General features: G+C 38.3%; 1 protein-coding gene across 1 annotated transcript in view; it reads left to right on the top strand.

Annotated features, from left to right (window-relative positions):
- The first annotated feature begins 3,511 nt into the window (after nucleotides 1–3,511).
- Nucleotides 3,512–21,546, top strand: part of PTTG1IP2 (PTTG1IP family member 2) — a 73,289-nt gene continuing 55,254 nt past the window's right edge. Inside the window, exons 1-4 of the mRNA XM_044247009.1 lie at nucleotides 3,512–3,746; nucleotides 9,149–9,195; nucleotides 16,915–17,008; nucleotides 18,337–18,493. Of these exons, the coding sequence (XP_044102944.1) occupies nucleotides 3,599–3,746; nucleotides 9,149–9,195; nucleotides 16,915–17,008; nucleotides 18,337–18,493 (446 nt within the window). The 5' untranslated portion in view covers nucleotides 3,512–3,598. The remainder of the gene's footprint in view (nucleotides 3,747–9,148; nucleotides 9,196–16,914; nucleotides 17,009–18,336; nucleotides 18,494–21,546) is intronic.

The raw sequence follows: 21,546 nt of genomic DNA on the forward strand, positions 1-21,546 counted from the left end.
TGAGTTTAACTCTAGCTATTGGCCTATTAGACAGGAGAAGGGGTAGTAGGGACTCCCAGCATATGGGGAGTCCACCTCCACAAGCTCTGACATTTCAGGGGGACCTGCAGAGTCAACATCACATCCTCAGGAGGATCCATCCATTTACCAAGGCCATCAGGAATATGGGGGTAAAAAGAGAACTGCATTATTAAGATGTTCAGTATGTCTGCTTCATAAACCAAAACTGGCAGTAGAAACAGTCACAGAACCAGGCTCATTGATATCCATGGAATTAATGAGGTTCCCAGAGTAAAAGCAGCCAGATGGTGGTACTTAAACACAGAAGCCATGTTTCAGCCAAGCTTTCCCAGCCAGAATTCTGGCCTTCGCATGAGACCTGCCTGGCTCGACACATAAATATCTTTAGAACACTGTCAGTATCAGGCCGTCAGTCTGCTGCTTAGCTGTGTTCATTTCCCCTACAGGGGATAAAGTCTACCAAAGAGATCCTCTGGCTTTCACACTTAGTCTTTTCCTGCTAGTCAGTAGCCTTTGGTTTCTCATTATCCCTTTGTACAGTGTCAATACAACTCTTAACCAACCCATTCTGCTGTCCTTGTAGGCACCCACTCCCCTATATCTTTCAAATGGCTGAATCATTATATCTGCCAGGACATTCCTCTCCATCAGATCATTTTCCTAGATGGAAAATATTTTACCACCAGTGATTTTTTAGCAATTCAGCCATCATCCCTTTCCAGGGACTATTCATATTCCATATACTGCTCAAGATGGTATCATTTTAACCATTGGGTAGTAACTGAATCAGTTTCAAAGCTTTACCTTACCATTTGCTTTCTCCAAACACTTCTAATAGTATTTGTGTTAATGTGTATCCTTCAAGGATCAGCTGCCAAGATGCGATTAGAAGTACAAGAGGTTTATTGGGAACAGTTGGGGAAGATAACAGAAAGGGAGACAGTGAAGGTGAAGACAACCTTCAAACAGTGAGTGATACAGGGATGACACCTGTAAAGATGAGGTGAAGGAATGAAAATTTGTTTGGAAGGATTTCAGAGTACAGCCTAGTTCTAAGAAAGTTTCAACCAGATGATGGGGAGTCCTCAAGTCAAAATCTTCTGTTAGAGGCATTCTGGACAAGTGCTCTTACCATGCTTAGTCTTGGCTGAGAGCAGCCTGTAGGAAACATGGATTTGGCATGAATATGATGGAACATCTGAGGAACAGCAGCTGAGGCCATCAGTCACTTACACTCTTAACTGGTCATTTTCATAGCCACACACTACATAGTTTCAAGATGGCTTTTTGCAGCTACAGGGCTCAAATCCTTTCAAGTTTGAATCTAGAGAAAGATAAATATCTTTGTCCTAACATTTCTAGCAAAAGCTCTGAGATTAACTTGGATTGGACCAGCATGGGTCATGTGCCCACCCATCTACCTCATGGTGGCCAGGGAAGTACCATGTTCTGATTTTTTCAGGTCTAATTTTCATGATCCACTTCCAGGATAGGTTTTGGGGTCCCATTCATATCATGAGAACTTCATGCCTTCACTTGGTGAAGGGCAGATTCCCAAACAAAAACACGTACATAAAGAATATATATGTATTTTTACTTCTAATTGCTGTTGCCAGGTTGCTTTCCATAGGCATAACACTCACTGTTTCACCAAAAAGTCAAAAATGGTACTCTTCTCCTTATCTTCACCAGAAATATGTATTAGCTTTGTTTTAATATTTTTGCCAACCTGATGGATACAAAGTGCTAGCTCATTATTACTTCAGTTTACAATTTCCTAGTACTAGCATATTTTGAAATATTTTTTCACACATTCATTGACTGCTTGGATTTGCCTTCCTATAATAGTGTCTTTATCTTTTGTCCATTTCCCCATTGTTTTTCTTCTCTTTTGTCCTTTTCTTGTCAGGTTATAAGAGCATTTTTCATATATAGCTAATAACCCACGGTCTGTCTGTCCTCTGCATTCCAGATAGGGAAGGAAAAAGCCTGAAATTCTGCTCACATGTTGCCCATCCCCATCTTTATAATCAGCACTAGCTCAGAGTCCTCAAGGTGCAGTTTAGATCACTATGCCAGGCCTTGGGACAACTCCATCATTCTTGTTTGAAAAACAAATCAAGATAGGATCCAGTGAAACACAAGTTTCCATGCCCCAAACTTTCCCTTCACAGAGATAATATTGCTCAAATTCTAGTCATTCTGGAACCACCATAACAATTTCATCATATCCTTTAAATTTTGTACCATTATTTATATTTCTGAAACTCAGCATTTTAACATAGATTTATTTTTAAAATAAATTTATTTATAGATTTATTTTTAAAATAAATAAATTTATTTATAGATTTATTTTTTAAATAAAATTTTAAATTTTAAAATTAAAAATTTTAAAATTTATGTTGTTGCCATTGTATCACTATACCCACTAGTTACAGTTTTACAGTACTCATTAAAAATAAATTCACAGGAGCACCTGAGTATAGCATTTGGTTAAGCTGCCCACTGTTGGTTTGGGCTCAGGTCTCTGCTCAAGTAGTGATCTCAAGGATGAGATGGAGACCCATGTCTTGCTCCACAATCAGCTCAGATTCTTTTTTTTTTTTTTTCAATCAGCTCAGATTCTGCTTAAGTTTCTCTCTCCCTCTCCCTCTGCCTCTCCCCCTTTCACTTTCTCTAAAATAAATAAATCTTTTAATAAATAAATTAACAACTATGAAAGTAAAAGATATCCATCTGCATACCACTTAAAATGCACCATACTTTGGGAAACTACATCAAAGCCTGCCACAGGCCCATGAACCAGTCAAGGAAAAGATCAAGGATTTACAGAGCTGTCAGTTTCACTGTCTATAGCACAGCAAACCCCCTGGGATGGGGAGGATGGTAATAGCTTCATTTATATCTGAGGAAAACAGCACAGAAAGGTACAATTTCTTTCCATACTATTGAACGGTGAACATTAGAATTCAGGCCTTGCTCCAAAAACAATTCTGTAGTGTGCACTACTTGGGAAGGCTGGAGGAAAATTATGTAGAGGAGGCTCAAGAATGATGTTGGACAGGGACACCTGGGTGGCTTCGTGGGTTAAGCCTCTGCCTTCGGGTCAGGTCATAATCTCTGGGTGCTGGGATCCAGCCCCACATCTCTGCTCCTGCTGAGCAGAGAGCCCACTTCCCTTCCTCTCTCTCTGCCTGCCTCTCTGCCTGCTTGTATGTCTCTCTGTGTGTCAAATAAATAAAGAAAATCTTAAAAAAAAAAAAAAAAAACACAGTTCTGTAGCAGGGATCTATAAAGCCCAGTGGGCAAACTTTACCTAGTGGTCAGGGCTCTAGGAAGCCTGAGGGCGGGGCGGGCCATGATTGCATTACCAACATTCCGTGTTCTGGCTGGAACACTGTAAGTTCTAAGGTTCTGTGAATTATGCTAGAGTCCAGGGCTCAGAAGGGCCTGCCTCAGAAGGTGCTGTGATTTGGTCGGGTCACAGTCCCGTCGGGGTCTGCCTGTCCAACCTCATACCTGCTGCCCACTGCCATCCAACTGGCCTGGAACTGGCAGAACCCAGGCTGGAGGAACGATGTGCTGGCTGCGGGCATGGGGCCAAATCTTCTTGCCAGTTTTCCTTTCCCTCTTTTTCATTCAACTGCTTATCAGCTTCTCTGAGGATCATTTTTCCCACATCTCCAGACAGAGGGGAAAACAGAGATCAAAGTCTCTGGATGATGGTGAGTCATTCCAAGCCCAGAGGCTGATGCCCTACACACACCACTGCCACCATATTTCCTTTTGGTTGTGCCACTCTGGCGAGCTGAAATTTTCATCTCTAAAGTTGCTGTTTAGCATCAGTGGGAAGATATTTTTAACGTCTCTTGATGTGTTTGGTGAAATCCAGTTTAACTGGACTTGAATTAATTTATCAGAAAAGTTCAAAAATTTGGAAAAGCATGTGCCTCTCTCCCCCCTCACTTTTTGCATGACCTATATAGTGCATTTGTGCTTGGAATAAGCTGTAAATTAGCTAATTAGATTCTGCCCAATAATCATAGCTAGTCTTAGTGTTTTAAGGTTTTAATTAATAAATTGCTTGATTTGTATCTTAAGGAAAAATTGGTTTGATCTGGAGACTTCCCTTAGTTTTCCTCCACAGCTGAAGAAATTTTGGAAAGTTAAAATTCATGCTGAGTTGAATTCTTGAACCTGGAAATAAGCTTTATAGTATCCTAGATTGAAATTGTATGGATAGAATTAGGACAGGATTTGAATTACTGGGAAAATGCCCTGTAAAGGCAAGATTGCAATTTGTATGAAGACTGTAAGAATTACTGCTGTCTGGTTTCTAGAGTCTGAAAAAATGTTAATATCTGTAAGGAAATTGGTCTTCCTTGCTAAAATCAAACCCAAAGGTTTCCACTTTGTCCTGAAATAAGATTCCCCTTTGAGAGGATGAGGAGTAGGGAGAGGCTGTATCAAAAGGCCTAGCTTGTTTCCTTTGGTTTCATCTTTCCCATAGATTACTCTCTTTTGACCCCTTGGTCATCCCCATACATACTCCAAGAGGAACAGTGTTCTAGTGCCATCTCCACCATGTTCTCCACACAAACAGTGCCTAAAACCATAGGCCAAGCATAGAAACAAATGCTTCCTTTTGTTCCTTAGCAAATTGGAGTCATACTGGGATTTTTCTAAAGACTTTATTAAAATGCTGATGAAGATCTAGAAAGGAGTTAACAAAGACAAAAACAAATCAAGAATTATAGGTAACATAGTCTGGTCTCCAAATACTGAAGGTTCTGATTATAGTTAGCTGAGTTCTAGGGCTGGCCAACCCTGTTCAATGTTTCTGTGGAAACAGTGTCCCTTTGTGAAGGAAAGCCTGGTTCAGCCAGTCCTGGACCTCCCCCCACCCTCCAATGTTTGCTTCCTAATGGAGTCATTTCCCCTTTGTGCTTGCATTCAACCTTCCCATCTAACAGGAACATGGTTTCTTAGACATCATTCCTTTAGCTCCAAATCTGAGAAAGTGATTCCAATCCCTACTATGATCCCCACCTCATCCTAGCACTCTGATTGATAGACCTTTGCCACAGGACTTTCTGAATGATCCCACAACAAGTGAGACCTACCACAAAGGGGGTCGCATTGATCCCCAGAGCTTTTAACTCTGATATTCACTTACATCTGAGAGCTCAGTAAGAAATTTTCTATGAAGTTACAGTTGCACTTGGAACTTTGGGTTAGGAATCTTCCCCCCAATATCTAATATATATACATATATATATGTATATATATTCACTTGTAGAGATGTTCTTTCACCAGGAGCAACCAAACAACAGAAGGAGGATAGTCAAAAAGCAAGTGACAGCCAAGGGAAAAAATAAAGGAAAGATTCTGCATCAGAAAAGAATACTATAACATGACAATGCTCCAAATACCACCATCATCCTTTAGAAGTAACTAGTGAATAACTGAATTCCAAGAATTTTCATTAATTCTCCTGGAACTAGAGAGATGCGCATGAGTGGGTATCCTATTCTTTACCATTCTTTACCATTCTGAAGAATAACAGAGGAAATGGTTACAGAGGAGAAATGAGAGAAAAAGAAAAACTGAACAATGGATCTCTCTCTGATGGAAAGGTCGGTTCCTGGGCTGCAAACTCCATTTAGGGGCAGATCTATAGTTCATTTTATGGACATGGGTAATGCCTCCAATTAGCTAGAATCCTGGAAGAGGAAAATGACAAAAATCTCATAAGAGAGTATAGAGCCCAGATATTCTATTCAAGTCTGTCATAGACTCACTTGAGTTCTTCCCAAGTTGTTCTTGCTGAGAACAACTGAATAAATAGAATATAAAATACCATAAAACTGTAGGTTCTCAGAAAAACATCTCAGGGATGGTTGTAAGGTGGTCAAGGTGTCACCTTCATCCCGTCAGCACCAGTACAAGTTCTGAACCCAGCAATCCAAACATAAGTAAGATGAAAATAGACAACAGAACAACTATGCAAACACTGCATAGCTAACTAAATAATGAAATTAAGGAGTTTGATAGCATGCAGAAAAGAAATAATGTATCCTAGAATAAAACACAACTCAAGGAACAAATGCAAATTTCCCCAAAAGTGCTCTGAGCTAGAGAACCACCAAATAAGAAATAGATTCACTGAGGGGCACCTGTGTGGCTCAGTCAGTTAAGTATCTGCCTTCAACTCAGGTCATGATCCTAGCATCCTGGGATGGAGCCCCCACATCTGGCTTCCCTGCTCAGTGGGAAGTCTGCTTCTCCCTGCTCTTACGCTCTTGCTCTTGTGCTCTTGTATTGTCTTTATTACTCTCAAATAAATAAAATCTTTTAAAAAATAGAATAAACGAAACTAGTCTCAAAGTAAAGATAACAGAATGAGATAAAAAGGCAGATTTCTCTAAGGAAATTCATTGAAGGCTAAATAATTTGAATATGAGGCAAGGCTTCCAGGTTTTCTCCTTATTTAAGTATCCATTTATTTCTGCTAATGTTGAACACACCAAGAAAATTTGTCAGGACTTAGTGAAAAGAAACAAAGCTGTGGACTTTATACTAACTCGAATGTTTTTAGATGCAGTGTGAGAAACCAAGATTTTATATATAAGAAAAACATAATTTGTCTCACTTAAGTGAAGCAGAAGAAATGCATGGGACCTCAGAAATGAGTGAATCACCATCATCTCTATATTTTCCTTCATTTTCTCTCCTTTTCTCTGCTTACCAACTTCATTCACTCCTATTAGCTTCCTCCTCAGGACTTCTTCTATAGTCATTGGCAGCTCCATCTTGTCAATTTTCCAAAGAGAAAGTGGTTCCCTGCCACCTCTTAACCTGCACTTTTTAATCTATAAATTGTCAGAGGAAGACTTTCATTTGCCCGACTTGCTCATATTCTCCCTCCCTAGACCAGTGAGTGTGGTCTGGGATTAGCCCCATTTGGTTCAAGTGTGCAGCGTTACATGCCTGCCTGGGACCAGGGAGTTTGTTGTAGGAGAAGGCAGTTACCAATTGTACCATGTCTAATGCTGGGAAAGGAGCATCCTGCCAAGGAAGGATGGGTTATATTTCCCAGCAGAAGGGGGAGGTGCTGGTGGTCAAAACAGCTCAAATCCACACTCTTGTTACTAGCAAGTGAACTTCAGTGTGTTATTGACTTTTCTGAGGTCAGTTTCTTGATCAGTAAAGTGGGGATAATAATAACCACCTTTCAGGATTGTGAAGATTGGGTCTAATTGTTTTCAATAAGCACATGTTTAGAAATTGCTGAGTAAGGATTACACATAATCTGAGAGTGAAGGCCGGTTTCTATTTCCCATGAAGGTGGATTGGTTCCTGGCTGTTGCTGCTCAGAAAGGATTTGAACTTTTCTAGTTGGTTCTTTCAGAGATTCACCTTTTCCTAGTTTACACAAAAATGTCCTATCTAGCAGCAGCCCTATGTCTTCAACTTTCTCTAATGTATATAATATAAAAAGGTAAATGAAAACCATGTTGATACCATGTACTTGCTGGTATGATGTAGCAATTTCACCTCTGCAGTATTCTTCCCCCAAACTCACATCTTCAATCTAATCATGAGAGAAACAGACAAATCCAAATTGAAGGATATCCTACAAATTATTTGGCCAATACTCTTTAAAATCATCAAGGTCATGAAAAACAAGGAAAGACTGAGACGCTGTCACAGACTAAAGGAGACATGGTGACCAGATGTGATGTGGGATCCTGGATCTTGGAACAGAAAAAGTACATTAGTATAAAAACCAATGAAATCCTAATAAAATCTGGAGTTTAGTTAAAAGCAGTTTATTGGTGGTGGTTCTTTAGTTTTGATAAATGTACCTTGATAATGTAAGACGTTAGCCATGGGGAAAACAGGTGAGAGGTATATAGGAACTTTCTGTATAAGCTATGAAATTTTTCTGTAAATATAACATTATTCCAATGTAAAATTTTAGCAGTGCAAAAAAAGCTGTGGGAAACAAGTAGAATTTGGAGAATGGTGGCTAAGTCACATGCCTTTTTTTCTCCTGCTCCTGCCTCCTGAAGGAAGCCTAAAGCCACTGTCCCCAACATAGCTGAGCAGTAGCATCTTTCCCATTTATCTTGTGTTCTACTCAACTTCCCTTTGGAGGTTCCAAAATGATACTTTTGGGTAGGGAGAAGTAATATTCAATAGGGCTTAATTTTAAAAACTCCTCTAAGTCTTCTCCCAGCCAAATCAGATCTGTATCCAATCAAACAATTTGAAATTAAATAGAAAGGTCTGACATTTCCCACACAGCTTATGAATTCTGGCCCCCCAAATAATAGAGTGTCTTTATTGGTATTGCATCACATGAAAGCTAGGGTATTAATTTCAGACCCTACTTTACAGAGATATTAGAGTAAGAAAAAGAGCCATCAAAATCCTTTTTTCCAGACTTAAAGTTTTTATTCTAGAACTTTTGAATATTAATTATATTTTTTATTTTTTTATGAAATAGGAAGAATGAAAATCCTCACCTGGGAGAAGTTTTTAAAGCTTGTGGCACAATAAGATAGAGAATTAATTTTTTTAATATTTAAAGGACTGGGGCACCTGGGTGGCTCAGTCTATTAAGCATCTGCCTTTGGCTCAGGTGATCCCAGTGTCCCAGGATGTTAATGTTAATGTGTTAATGTTAATGTTTTTTGGAAGTTTTTGTTTTGTTTTGTTTTTTATTTGTTGGAGAAGGAATATCAGCAGGGGGAGTGGGAGAGGTAGCAGGGAGCCCAATGGGCTCAATCCTAGGACCCCGGGATCATGACCTAAGCAGAAGGCAGATGCTTAACAACTGAGCCACCCAGCCACCCCTGGAAGTTATTTTTCAGATCGTACTTGGCTAATCAAAGTTGGATAATGCCATTTTATATCTTTCCAAGCAATAGTAGAAAATAAGAGAGTTAGGATTTAAATAGTACCAAAGGGGAAAGTGTCTAAATATATAAAAATAATGCAGTAAAACACTGGGGTATGGTTGTGTGTGCCATTAAACAGGAATGACTAAATGAAATGTACTTTTATATAAAATTAAGCAGTAAATGGTCTTTGCATTTACATTTTTGCACTTTTTTTATAGCATGTACTATAAAGAAAAATTGTCAATTATGCACAGAAGATAAGAAAGTAAGTTAACTTTTATATGAGAAAATTATCTTGGGAATGTTATAAAGTCACATAATTCACATTTGTAAATGTACTTCTAGAAAATTATGCATCAAAAACAAAAACAAAAAATTTTGCTCGAAAAGAATTATACTTTGGGAAGAATTTTTTGTAAGTCAAGAAAAGTCAATCCCTTTGAGATGCAGTGAAAATTTCCTTACTACTCTATTACCCCAACACTAGAAAGGATGACACCTTGTTCCTTAACTACAATGTAGCTAGGTTCCCTTCTCTGATGATTAGGTAGCTGACAATATTGTTTACTTCAGATTTGGAAAAAGGCAGAAATGCCATAAGAAATGAGGGAAATGATTACAGAGAGCTTTGCAGCAACCCTTACAAAAAACCATTCAACTGGGGTGCCTGGGTGGGTCAGTGGGTTAAGCCTCTGCCTTCAGCTCAGGTCATGATCTCAGGGTCCTGGGATGAAGTCCCATATCAGTCTCTCAGCTCAGCAGAGAGCCTGCTTCTCTCTCTCTCTCTCTCTCTCTCTCTCTCTCTGCCTGCCTCAGAGAAACTGAACCATTTGTTTGTCTGGATTTTGCTCTACCCCATGCTCCATAATGTGCTCTGTCATGTTCCTCTTTCCCTTGTTTTTTGTTCTTGTAAACTGGTAATTAGATATGGAGGCTTGATCAACTTCAGTTTAATTTTTTGGCAGGAATATCTCATGCTGAGGACTTTCATTAGTAAGCAAATAAGTTTGTTAAACATTTTGTGTTGTCAGCAGCCCTTGGTGATCCTTGACTATACACAGTTTTGTATTTCACTAGAGGTTGCAAAAATCACCACTACCTTAATGTCCTTGCCTTCTCATCTTTAGCTATGTTGGATCTACATTCCCTGGGCCTCATTGGTCCTTTGATCTGTCCTCTGATTTGCAACACATTATTAGCCCGTTTTTTTCTGGAGCATATTGCATCAAAATCTACTTTAGTGCAACTACAAATTCATAGTTTCTCTTCTCACCTAAGCCCCAAGACTACCCATTTCTTTCCTTTGGTTAGCAATATTCCGCCAAATTTCCCACAGCAGCAATTCCAAACTTTGTTGCCATCCTCAATGTCCCAATGTTATCTCACATTCACTCATTCTCAACTATGGGTTTTTGTCTAATTTTATAGACAAAAATAGAGGCTCCCGGGGCAAACTTTACTCCCCATGCTGATAAAATTTCTGTCATTCTTCCTCATCGTTATGCATTCTTCCCTTCCTTTTAAACAAAGAAGAATACCGCCTTCAATTCCCCTCTATTTCTGTTTCAGATCTTGAACATGTACATTTTGGACCGTAACTCATATCATACAGATTGTTTGCTTATTTACCGTCCTTCCATTTTCAGTTCCCTGAGGACAGAGTGTATGTTTTATTCATCTTTGCATCTCTAACAATCTCACATGTTTCCCAGCACATGACAGTTTTGATAACTATTGATTTGAATTAACACTTGAGCCATTAGAAGGCATTAGAAGTCATTAAATTACATTTAATATACTCTCTAATATAAGAAATAGATAATTTTATCTTAAAATATTTATAGACATAGCCATTATGACAATTCTGGGCTTATGACTATTTGAGTGTCATTTTTAATATATTCCCAGTACCTCATAGAAGAGAACTAAGGGATAATTCCACATGGTTAACACAGAATTAGGGTGTCATCTTTTGGAAAAAGATCCTCTCCCCTCCCAGACTTTCAGTTGCAGTGTCTGCCACCTCCCAGAGGGAATGCCAGAATTTATAAGTGTCAATTCATGAAGCAACCAAGAACATTTGAGCTCTTCTTACACTATTAAGGACTGGAACAGATGGCCTGGTATGCCTAGGACTGTCCTATTTTATGGTGGTATTCACCACCATTGACTTGATGAGATTATTATACTGACTCCTTTTCATTCCCCCAAATATTCCAGTTTGAATTATATAGTATATGCTTATTTTTCTTAACTATAAGGGAATCCTCAGATTCTATTGGGAACATTTCCTTATGATTTAATAGTATATGACTCACCTTTTTAAGAGTTAAAAAACATTCTTACCAAAAACAAGTCCATAAAAAGAAACTCTTCTTTTTTTTTTTTTAAGATTATTTATTTATTTATTTGACAGACAGAGATCACAAGTAGGCAGAGAGGCAGGCAGAGAGAGAGGAGGAAGCAGGCGCCCGGCTGAGCAGAGAGCCCGATGTGGGCTCGATCCCAGGACTCTGGGATCATGACCTGAGCCGAAGGCAGAGGCTTTAACCCACTGAGCCACCCAGGTGCCCCAAAAAGAAACTCTTTACAGTACTACCACCCAACACACATAGCTCATAAACACGGCATAGGAAAAACATTATTTCTTTATTGCTATCTTCTCTTCATAAGAAATAAAATTTCAAAAACCATGCTAAGAAACAGTGCTAACTCTCACCTGGGCCTTCATTGCTGTTGAGAATCAATATGAATCACTGTTAACTCTTTGAAGTGATAGTTTTCAATCATGGTGTCACAATGTCAAAACATGTCATAAGTCTTTTTTTTTTTTTTTTTTGCTAATGCTAATTAGAAGACTGAGTTTTGCAATTGAGTAGATTCTAGGTTTTCCCCATAATCACATCTTTCTCATTTATTGCATCTTAATGTGGATTATTGCTAGGAATAGAAAGGAACAAAGTAATGGCAAACCCAATGGGTTTTTTGGAATCTTCCACAGACTACCTTATTTACTACACAATTCATAGGAAATGATCATTACTTATATGCTTGTAATATGTACTTATAAATCCCATTCCTTACATCCTACAAAGATGCCCACCTTGATATTATTTTTTCTGAAAAATTGTGTGTGGTGCATGGTGTGTGTGTGTATGTATTAGGGCCTGGAGTAGGAGAGAGATAGGGTCATGCATCCAAATCTGGATATGCCAATGAACACGTGGATATCACCTGTGAGTTCCTCAGCTGAAAAACAAAATATAGAGAACCGGTTTCATGGATTATTCTCCAAGGCAACTATTTCTCTTACCTGGACTTAGCATGACCATCTATCTAGAGGTAGATGATTTTTTTTTTTTTCTTGAGAAGTTTAAGGCTCTCTGTCAGACTTAAGTTCTCTCATTTTCTGAACTAATCCAGTGTCTTTTCTGTTAAGCTGTTTTCCACCTTAAGAAGTCAGTTCTCGGGGCACCTCGGTGGCTCAGTGGGTTAAACCTCTGCCTTCGGCTCAGGTCATGATCTCAGGGTCCTGGGATTGAGCCCCACGTTGGACTCTCTCCTCAGCAGGGAGCTTGCTTCCCTTCCTCTCTCTCTGCCTGCCTCTCTGCCTACTTGTGATCTCTGTCTGTCAAATAAAGAAGTCAGTTCTCAGTTCCAAGGCTAACTTCTTGGTCTTTAAGTCCATTCATGCGTTAGGCTTGGAAACATGCACATTCACAAACTCAGAACCTTTCTCATTCCCGTGTTTCCTTTGTGACAAATTCCACCTATTACTTTGCATTGGTTTCTTCCTTTCTCAGTTCAGACAAAATGGATAAAGAAAAACCAAACCTTCCCTTGTTTCTTTCTCACCTCTCTATTTCTTTTACCAGCTCCTCTTTCTGGTCTGTCCTCATACCTCTATGCATTTTTAAATACCCTATTTCTACCCTTGTGCTGTCTTATGGCCTCTGCTGGTAGCTGCATATAAATCCCAAATTCATATCCTTAGACCTAATGACTCCCTAGGCCTTGGGGTCACATTCGAAATTACTTGACTGACATTTTTTCCTGGAATTTTTCATCATCTCAAGCTCAAATTTCATATAACTAAATTTATCACTTACCTTCCCCAAAGAACTTTGTTTTATTTACTTCTTTCTTTCTTTATTACTGGTGACATTCTCCCAGACCCATAATTTTAGAAGACTTTGGCACCTTTCTCTGACTTTTTCCTCTATCTACAGTTCATAAAGCCCTATCAGTCCTCATTCTTTGCTTTCCACTGGAACAATCCTAGATTTCCTATCCCACAGTCCCTCCTGAAACCTTAATCATGATCGTTGATTACTGTTTTCATCCTATCACCTTTTAGCTCAAAATAATTCCACTGATGGGGCACCTGGGTGGCTCAGTGGGTTAAGCCTCTGCCTTCGGCCCAGATCATGATCTCAGGGTCCTGGGATCGAGCCCTGCATCAGGCTCTCTGTTTGACGGGGAGCCTGCTTCCCCCCTCTCTCTCTGCCTGCCTCTCTGCCTACTTGTGATCTCTGTCTCTCTGTCAAATAAATAAATAAAATCTTTTTAAAAAAATAAAAAGATAATAATTCCACCGAATCCCTGTTAGGATAAAGCACAAACTCCTTAGTCTGGCATTCAAATCCCATCACAATCTGAGATAAGTTTACTTTTCTGAGTAATTCCACAAACTTCCACCATGACAGATTGTTACTCCTGCCACCTGTTCATTCACCCTGTGATAGCTGCTGTGCCTAAGACTCTGTTCCTTCCTGTGCAGATTTTACCTTCTCCTTAAGGCTCAGACCAGGTTCTGCTTCCTCCCTGGAAGACACCTCATCTAGTCATTGAAACTACACATGAATACTTTCTCTTCTGAACTCCTATTACATTTTGTATCTGTTCCATTCTTTTTGAAACTATAATATTCTTTCACTTAGAGATTTTGGGTTTTTTTGGTAAAGTGTACATATTGCACCTGCTGATTTAATTGTCACTTTCTAAAAAGCACAGTGCTTTATATATCTGTGTAACCTCTGCTTTGCTTGATATTTGCCCATAAATAATGAGTAAATGCTCTTTTGATCTCCCCGCTGTCCATGACTTTAAAATCTCCCTTTTCACAATAACAGCTAATATTTTTGGTAAGTATAATATTGTTTGGTTTATAAATGTGAACAAACTGCTTAACATTATTATGTATCTTCCCCTTTCTGCATTTGTTTTCATTTTAATGATACTTGCTTATAAAAATGTCAATTTTTATGTCCATATGTGCTTATTAGAACAGAGTTTTACCCTAAAATGAATCCTCTAGCTTTCCCATGGGGGCAATATTAACCATCATTTTAAAGTCTCTTAGCTAACTTCTCGGTTGTCACTCTCTTGAGAGTCAGGTTGGCATAGCTTCATATTTATGTAGGTCATTTTCCTTAGCTACAAAGAAAAAAAAATCCATGTAATTTGTTTTAAATTGTGCATTACCAATTTAAGGATTTGACTGTATTTTGCTCTTCCTCTGGATAATGTGAAGTTCTGCTCTTTGAAGACTTCTTAGACTTAGTTAAGGTGTTAGTCAAATCCTTTTGCAGTATGTTATAGAAGCCCAACTCCAACTAATTTAATAAACAGAAATCCAACTCAAACTGATTTTTATTGACTCATAAAAGTAGGAAGTCCTTGGCATCATACACGGCTAAATCTCCAAGGATGTTTTTCCCATTTCCTCTCTTTTCATCTCTCAGCTCTGCCTGCCTCTGTGTAGTGACCTCCTTTTCTTCTGTGGCAAATGTGGACATTTGCCATATAGCTTGAAAGAGCCTGGCTCCCCACAGGTATCTTCTAATGTGTAATCAACTTCAAGAAAAATTCTAATTGGCTTTATTCGGGTCTTCTCTCCAGTCCAGCACTAGTTACTGGGGCAGAGGGATGGGCTACCCTGAGTACCACTGACTGGGTTGGATGATTCCAGTAAGAAAGAAGTGATGGAGCAAAGCTCATTAACAGTCGCAGAACCACACAGAACTGAAGGACAAGAGCCACCAACAAGAGACGGTGAAAATACCAGAAGGAGAAGGCTGGTGATACAAGCTGAGCACAAGAGGAAAAACAAAAAACAAAAAAAACTATGATAGTCTACTGTATTTCACCCTTTGGCTTTTCAGGATGTGAAAGTCCTATTTTTCCCATCTCTACATTTAAAAAAATGCTCCAGGCAAATAATGCAAATAACGCTCAACTAAAATTGTCCTTACCCAAAGTCACTGTTAGGCATGGCCCTCCAGCTCCATCAGAATCTCAGAGTGGTGTGCATGATGTGTGGATGTTCTGTTGAATTTCCTTGGCCAAACAGTGAGTTATTGGTCACCCATCTGGCTGCCTTAGGCTCAAACTGTGAAGGAACTCCCAATTCCATTGTCCTTAGACCCTCTATCAGAGAGAGGTACAGGGGAGAATCTCTCTTTGGGGGACTGCGCTGCTTTAGGAGCTCAGCTGATGTGGACTTGGTTACTGGGGACTGGGGATCAGCTTAGCACTGAGTAACCACAAGGTCCTTTCTGACAGGTTCAGGTTTTTCTGGCAATTCATCTCCCATGAAAACCTGCTAGATAGCATGGACTTGATTTCTAGAAATTCTGAGAACTCTTAACCAAGGTTAGAAGCCTCTGGGCTATAATCTGAATCTAGGCTTTGGCTTTGCAGTTCTAGTCTTTAAGCAACAGTCCAAGAGTATAGGACCTAAGTGACTCCATTTCAACCTAAGTGACTCCGTTTGACTTCCGGTCTTGGTTAACATGAGAGAAAAGCTGGCCTTTGATATACCTCCTGCTCTCAGGCAGTGACTAAGGGGTGGTTCTTTACTTGGAGTGAGTCATTATCTCTGCTGGTCTCAGGATGTTTAGCAAGAAGTGATTTGGAGGGGTCTGGGATCAGTTTTATAAGATTGGTTACCAGGACAGAACCAGACCGATTAGGTTAGAATCCAAGCTCCTCCGTTCCCTAGGTTTGTGAACTTATGTGAGTAATTTGACTGTTGTGTGCCTTATTGGCCCCATCTATAAAGTGGACATAAGTTTTCTTAACTCACAGGGTTATCATAAGGATGAAATTAGTTAATACATAAAAGGGCTTAGAATGGTACCTGTCCTGGGGCACCTGAGGGTTCAGTGGGTTAAGGCCTCTGCCTTCGGCTCAGGTCATGATTCCAGGGTCCTGGGATCGAGCCCCACATTGGGCTCTCTGCTCAGCAGGGAGTCTGCTTCCCCTTCTCTCTCTCTGCCTACTTGTGATCTCTGTCTGTCAAATAAATAAGGAAAACCTTTTAAAAAAAAAAAAAAGAACGGTACCTGTCCTATGGTAGGCCCTATCTAAGCGATGTCTTTCCCACTCTGTCCTTATTATTTTTACTCTTCTGGATTCTAGTCTTATTTCCTGCCATGGTTTCCACCTTTGTACCTTCCTTTTGTTTACTTCAACAAGGGACTTAGAATTCACTTTTCCTGTTTTTCACATGATTATCTGAACACCAATGAGCAGAAGGGAGAAGGGCATGAGGCATGCCTGATTGACAGCCCCATCAAGCCCACATGTAACAGAGGAGGAATCCCCAGAGGAAGGTGTGAGTGCTATAGAAAAGAGAAATGGGAATGAATATAGGGGTGAGGGCGGGGAGAGACACACACACACACACACACACACACAGAAAAACCCTATCTACTGAAGTTGTTATTGCTACTTTATGAAATAATGTCTCCAGTTTAGTTCTCTAAACATAGAGCCTGCGAAAGGGATTCATGTATATGTGATTTCTTGAATGATTGCTCTTTAGCAAAATTTTATGGAATAAGGGACGCAGGGCAAGAAAGGGACAAGAGTCAAAAAATATGGTCTCGGGACACCTGGGTGGCTCAGTTGGTTAAGTGTCTGCCTTTGGCTCAGGTCATGAGGACATTGCTTTTATTTATTTTTTTCTTTCCAAATATAGTGTTTTTGGTGCAGTGAAGAAAGCACTTGCAAAAAAATGTGTTTTCCAAATTTCGGGTGTCAATTCAGTTCTGTATATTGGGCAAACTGTAGAGGTGAGTTGTCCTTATTTGAATTTGTATGTACTTTTTTTCCCAGTTAACTTGCAAATACTGTATTTCACTGTATTTGGAGGATTGTAAATTATTATATTTGCTTTATTAAAAATATAGCAGATCTGTTCATTGGTGTTGCCCTGGATACCGGCTGATACTGGTTGTTTCCAGCCAGTGTTGGCTCAAGCTAGGTCAACATTCATCCTGATTAGTGCGTAGCTTACCATACCAGTTGTTGAATACTTTAAATTTCAGCTCTAATGTACTCTAATGTATGATAACCATCACCTATTGAAGGGAGGTTTATGTTTTATGCTGTTTTAGGAACTCCAGGAGATTCTTATACACTAGTCCTGGGGTGAGGACATATTGAGCCCAGTAACATTACAATAACTTAACATTTCTTCAATTAATATATTCTATACTGACAATTGCCATTCAGAACAGTGACTCCCTAGGAATGAACAAAAGTTAATCATCTTTATATCTGTAATGTGTTTTGGGTATGTTATATGGTACTTACCAAAGCAGGGAAATGCTCTAGAACTTTGTAAGGTGTTTCCAGAACAGGCGAAATGAAAAGCTTTCCTAGTAAACCCTAACTATGAGAAAATCCAATCTAGAATCTATGTTTATTTCTTAATTGAAGTGGAAGAAAAACACACACACACACACACACATGAATTTTGCCCTCATTTCCCTGTTTTTTTCAGGTACTATCAGGTATATTTAAATCATAACTGATTATAGCAAAGAGCTTATAAACAAGTAACGGTTCATATATTCAGTATGAATGGGAAGCCCGGTTTCCATTTTGTGTTCTGCCCTTGTAGCTTCATTTGATGGATGTACATTGGAGGTGGGGATGATGGAATCTGCAAGTGCTGTAATCTCTCTCCCAGCATGCATTTGTTGTCTCTTTGATAAGGAGCTCCTGAACTCAAACAACAAATCCCTCCCGGCTATCCGCATGCATCTTTTCAAAAACGGCAGACGGAGGATTCTGCTCTTTTCTGCTGAGATATTGCCTGGAACGAGTTTAGAGAGAAATACAGGAAAACAAGCCAGTGGCCTCACAGTTTACCAATCTGGAGATGAAGGACATTAAATGCTACCTCCTTGTAGCAGCTCAGATTCTTTTCTAATGTTGATGATTACTGTATTAATGGTAGTTTTCTTGGAATATACAATGATGTATGTTATACCATTTTCCATAATTTGTTAATTTGTATTTAAAAATAAAATTCCATGATACTAGAAAAGATAAAAATATAAGAAATTATTGCTCTTCTATTAACTCAAAATATATGTCTTTTCATGAATTTCAGTTGACATGTTTGGATTCCTGATGATTCTACTCATCATAATATTAATTACAGCATTCGTTTGGTATTTCTGCATCTGTCAGTATGTTCATTTTCTTCTTAGTAAGAACGCACTTGGGGATAATATCACTGAAGAGAATGTTAAGCTAATTATCAGGAAGTATTTTACCTTTTTTATGTAATAAAAATTGCATATCTATTTTATAGGGGGTGAACATTCAGAAGGTAACAGAAGATTATAAAATGAAAAGGAAAATTTAACTTGTCCACTCTCTACCTCTGATACCTCTTCCCTAGAAGCAATCCTTCTAATGTGATATTAATGTAGTTCTTCTTTTGATTACTTCCTATATTTGAGCAATCTGGTTATGGCCCCTCCTCATGATTTATTAACTTCGGATGTTATTTCCTGAGTCCCCAGCGTGAAAGCTGAAAATGTATCTTGCACTATCCATATTCTTCTGTTATTTTGTTCTTAGTGGGTATTATCATCTTGTTATTTTTGAATTTTAAATATGGTTTTTCTTTCTTAGCTCTTAAGATGTTTAATATTTTTTCTATTGGTTATTGGTTCAGCTTGATTAACTTGATTACTTTGAGTAATTGGTTTAGTGCTCTGTCTCTATATAATCAATTCTTCTCCCATTACTTAAATAAGAAAATTTGGGACCCTGTACTTCTGCTTATCCTTTTCTCCCTCTAGCTCCTAAACTCTGTAAGCATTCTCACTCATTTGATCTCATCAAGTATACAATGTTTACGTTTTGTCCTGTAACTATATCTTTATATCTTGAAATGCTTGCTCTATAGTTTGAATCTAAAATTTTTCAAATAATAAAAATAATTTAAAAAATCATGATTGTATAAATATTGCTCAGTAAAGACCAAACTGAAAATAGAAAATGTAATTCTGTGTCATAAGCAGTATTACTTGAAAGAGAATTATTTAGTGTCTGATCAAATAGATTCTCTTTCTCTCCATTTCTCAAAATCATGCTACATTTCATCTTGTTTCATGTTTACATTGTGACTTTCTTATACAGCTTTTGCATTTTTTAGGGTTTTATATTACCTTATTAGTCATGTATATTTATTCTCGTCACTGTGATCATTCATCTTAGTATTTGGAAAAATATTCTCATTTTCATCTTATAGACACTCTTCTGAAAGTCTTCTGAGTTTTTGTTCTAATTTTTAAAAATGAGTTTCTTTTTAGGCATCCTTTTTCAAAAGGAGTTCACAGAAGATATGTAAAGTGTCTCAATAGTCCATACATGTTGAGAAAATTTTCTCCATTTTCCTTTAGCCAGCTTGGCATTATTTGCTTTCCCAATATTGTACACCTTTTCTGAGAAATACCCATAGACAAGATAGAAAGATCCATAAATAAGGGACCCTAAATAAGGTAGGTAACAGGCTCATCTGTAAGGAAAATGTGCCTATGAAAAGATAAAGATTAGCCAAATGTTCTGTTTCTTTACCTGAGGCATCCACTTTGTCTAGGACTTCATATATATATATATATATTTTTTTTGCTTTGAGACTTTATATCTTTTCCTTATTAACAAACAAGAATAAAAGAAGAGGTAAGATGGAAGATCATTTCTTATTCTTTGCCTCTAGAACAAAATCTATCCAGAAGGAAGAACCAATAGGGTGTATATTACATGTGTGGTAGGAGGTTGTGGCAAATACATTGTTCTTTTCTTTTTTATATTTTCTTCCCAGGATTCTGGCATCTTTAAAGTGTCATCTCTTTTTTTGTATAGTGCTGAGTAAAGTGGCAAATTATGCCCATAAGAGAGTAGGGATCTGAGCAAGTATACATCACTGAAGCATCTTTTGTATGCAGTTTCAAAGGGAAACGCTGAAGTCTCTCAGCAAATATGCTCAGCTCCTGTTAGCTCTGCTATTCATCTACAATCTCTTCCCTTTCAGTTTGTTTTAGAGAGATCTTCTAGATCTTGTTAATTCAATGAACACTGTGTACTATTAGAGGAATTTGTCATATTAAGGACTTATTGCACTTAATAATCCAAAAATCCTGGTTGGATTCTATAAATATCCAGCTTTCATTTAAAAAATACCTTTGAGGGGCACCTGGGTGGCTCAGTGCGTTAAAGCCTCTGCCTTTGGCTCAGGTTGTGATCCCAGGGTCCTGGGATGGAGCCCTGCATCAGGCTCTCTGCTCAGCAGGGAGCCTGCTTCCCCGCCCCCAACCCCTGCTCTCTCTGCCTGCCTCTCTGCCTCCTTGTGATCTCTCTCTGTGTGTCAAATAAATAAATAAAGTCTTTAAAAAATTACCTTTGAATGACTAATGGGGCATCAAAATATTGGTGACTACATTTGATCTAACATTCTTGTTATTCCGCAGATACGGTTTAAAAGTTAAAGCACTTTTAAAAATTCCAAATGTTAAAGAATATAAATGCTTAACTGCCAATATACCTAGTGCTTCATTGACTCTCATCTGTTTCAGCAAATATCTATTGAGTATTTATTATGCCCTAAGCTGTGTTGTTGTCACTTAAAAAAAAGGTAACATCGTCACCTTCATGGAACTTATACCATACTAAGGGGACACAGACAAGTCAACAAGCAATTATTAATTCTACTGCTAACTTACTGATATTTTCGTTGATGATCCACTTATTTAAATTGAGTTTTTCTTAATCAAACACTAAAATTCTCCTGGTGGATAAATAAAAGGAGAATTTAACTTAATAAAGCAATTGTCATAAAAAGTTGCATAAATGCCGTCTAATGTAATGAAATACAGTTGACCCTTGAACAAAAGTTGGAACTAGGTAAGTCCACTTTTATGCCAGCTTTTTTCAATCAATACAGTGCCATACTATAAATTTATTCCTTATTCTCTTAATAATGTTTTCTTTAGTTTGCTTTATTGTTAGAGTACAGTGTATATTACATATAACATGCAAAATATGTGTCAATCAACTGTTTATGTTATCAGTGAGGCTCAATAGTAGGCTCTTAGTAGTTAAGTTTGGGGGGAGTCAAAAGCTATACATGAATTTTCAAACACTTGTTTGATACCCCTAATTCCCATGATGTTCAAGGGTCAACTGTAATTTCAATGATGACCTTAACTATTCTGAATATAAACCTCATTAATTCTAAGTTCATCATCATTTTGAACAGAACTCGAGTCTGTGTTCCTGGAAGACCAGCCACATTTTATATTCACCGTGG

The sequence above is a fragment of the Neovison vison genome, chromosome 4 (genome assembly GCF_020171115.1).
Source record: "Neovison vison isolate M4711 chromosome 4, ASM_NN_V1, whole genome shotgun sequence".
NCBI lineage: Eukaryota > Metazoa > Chordata > Mammalia > Carnivora > Mustelidae > Neogale > Neogale vison.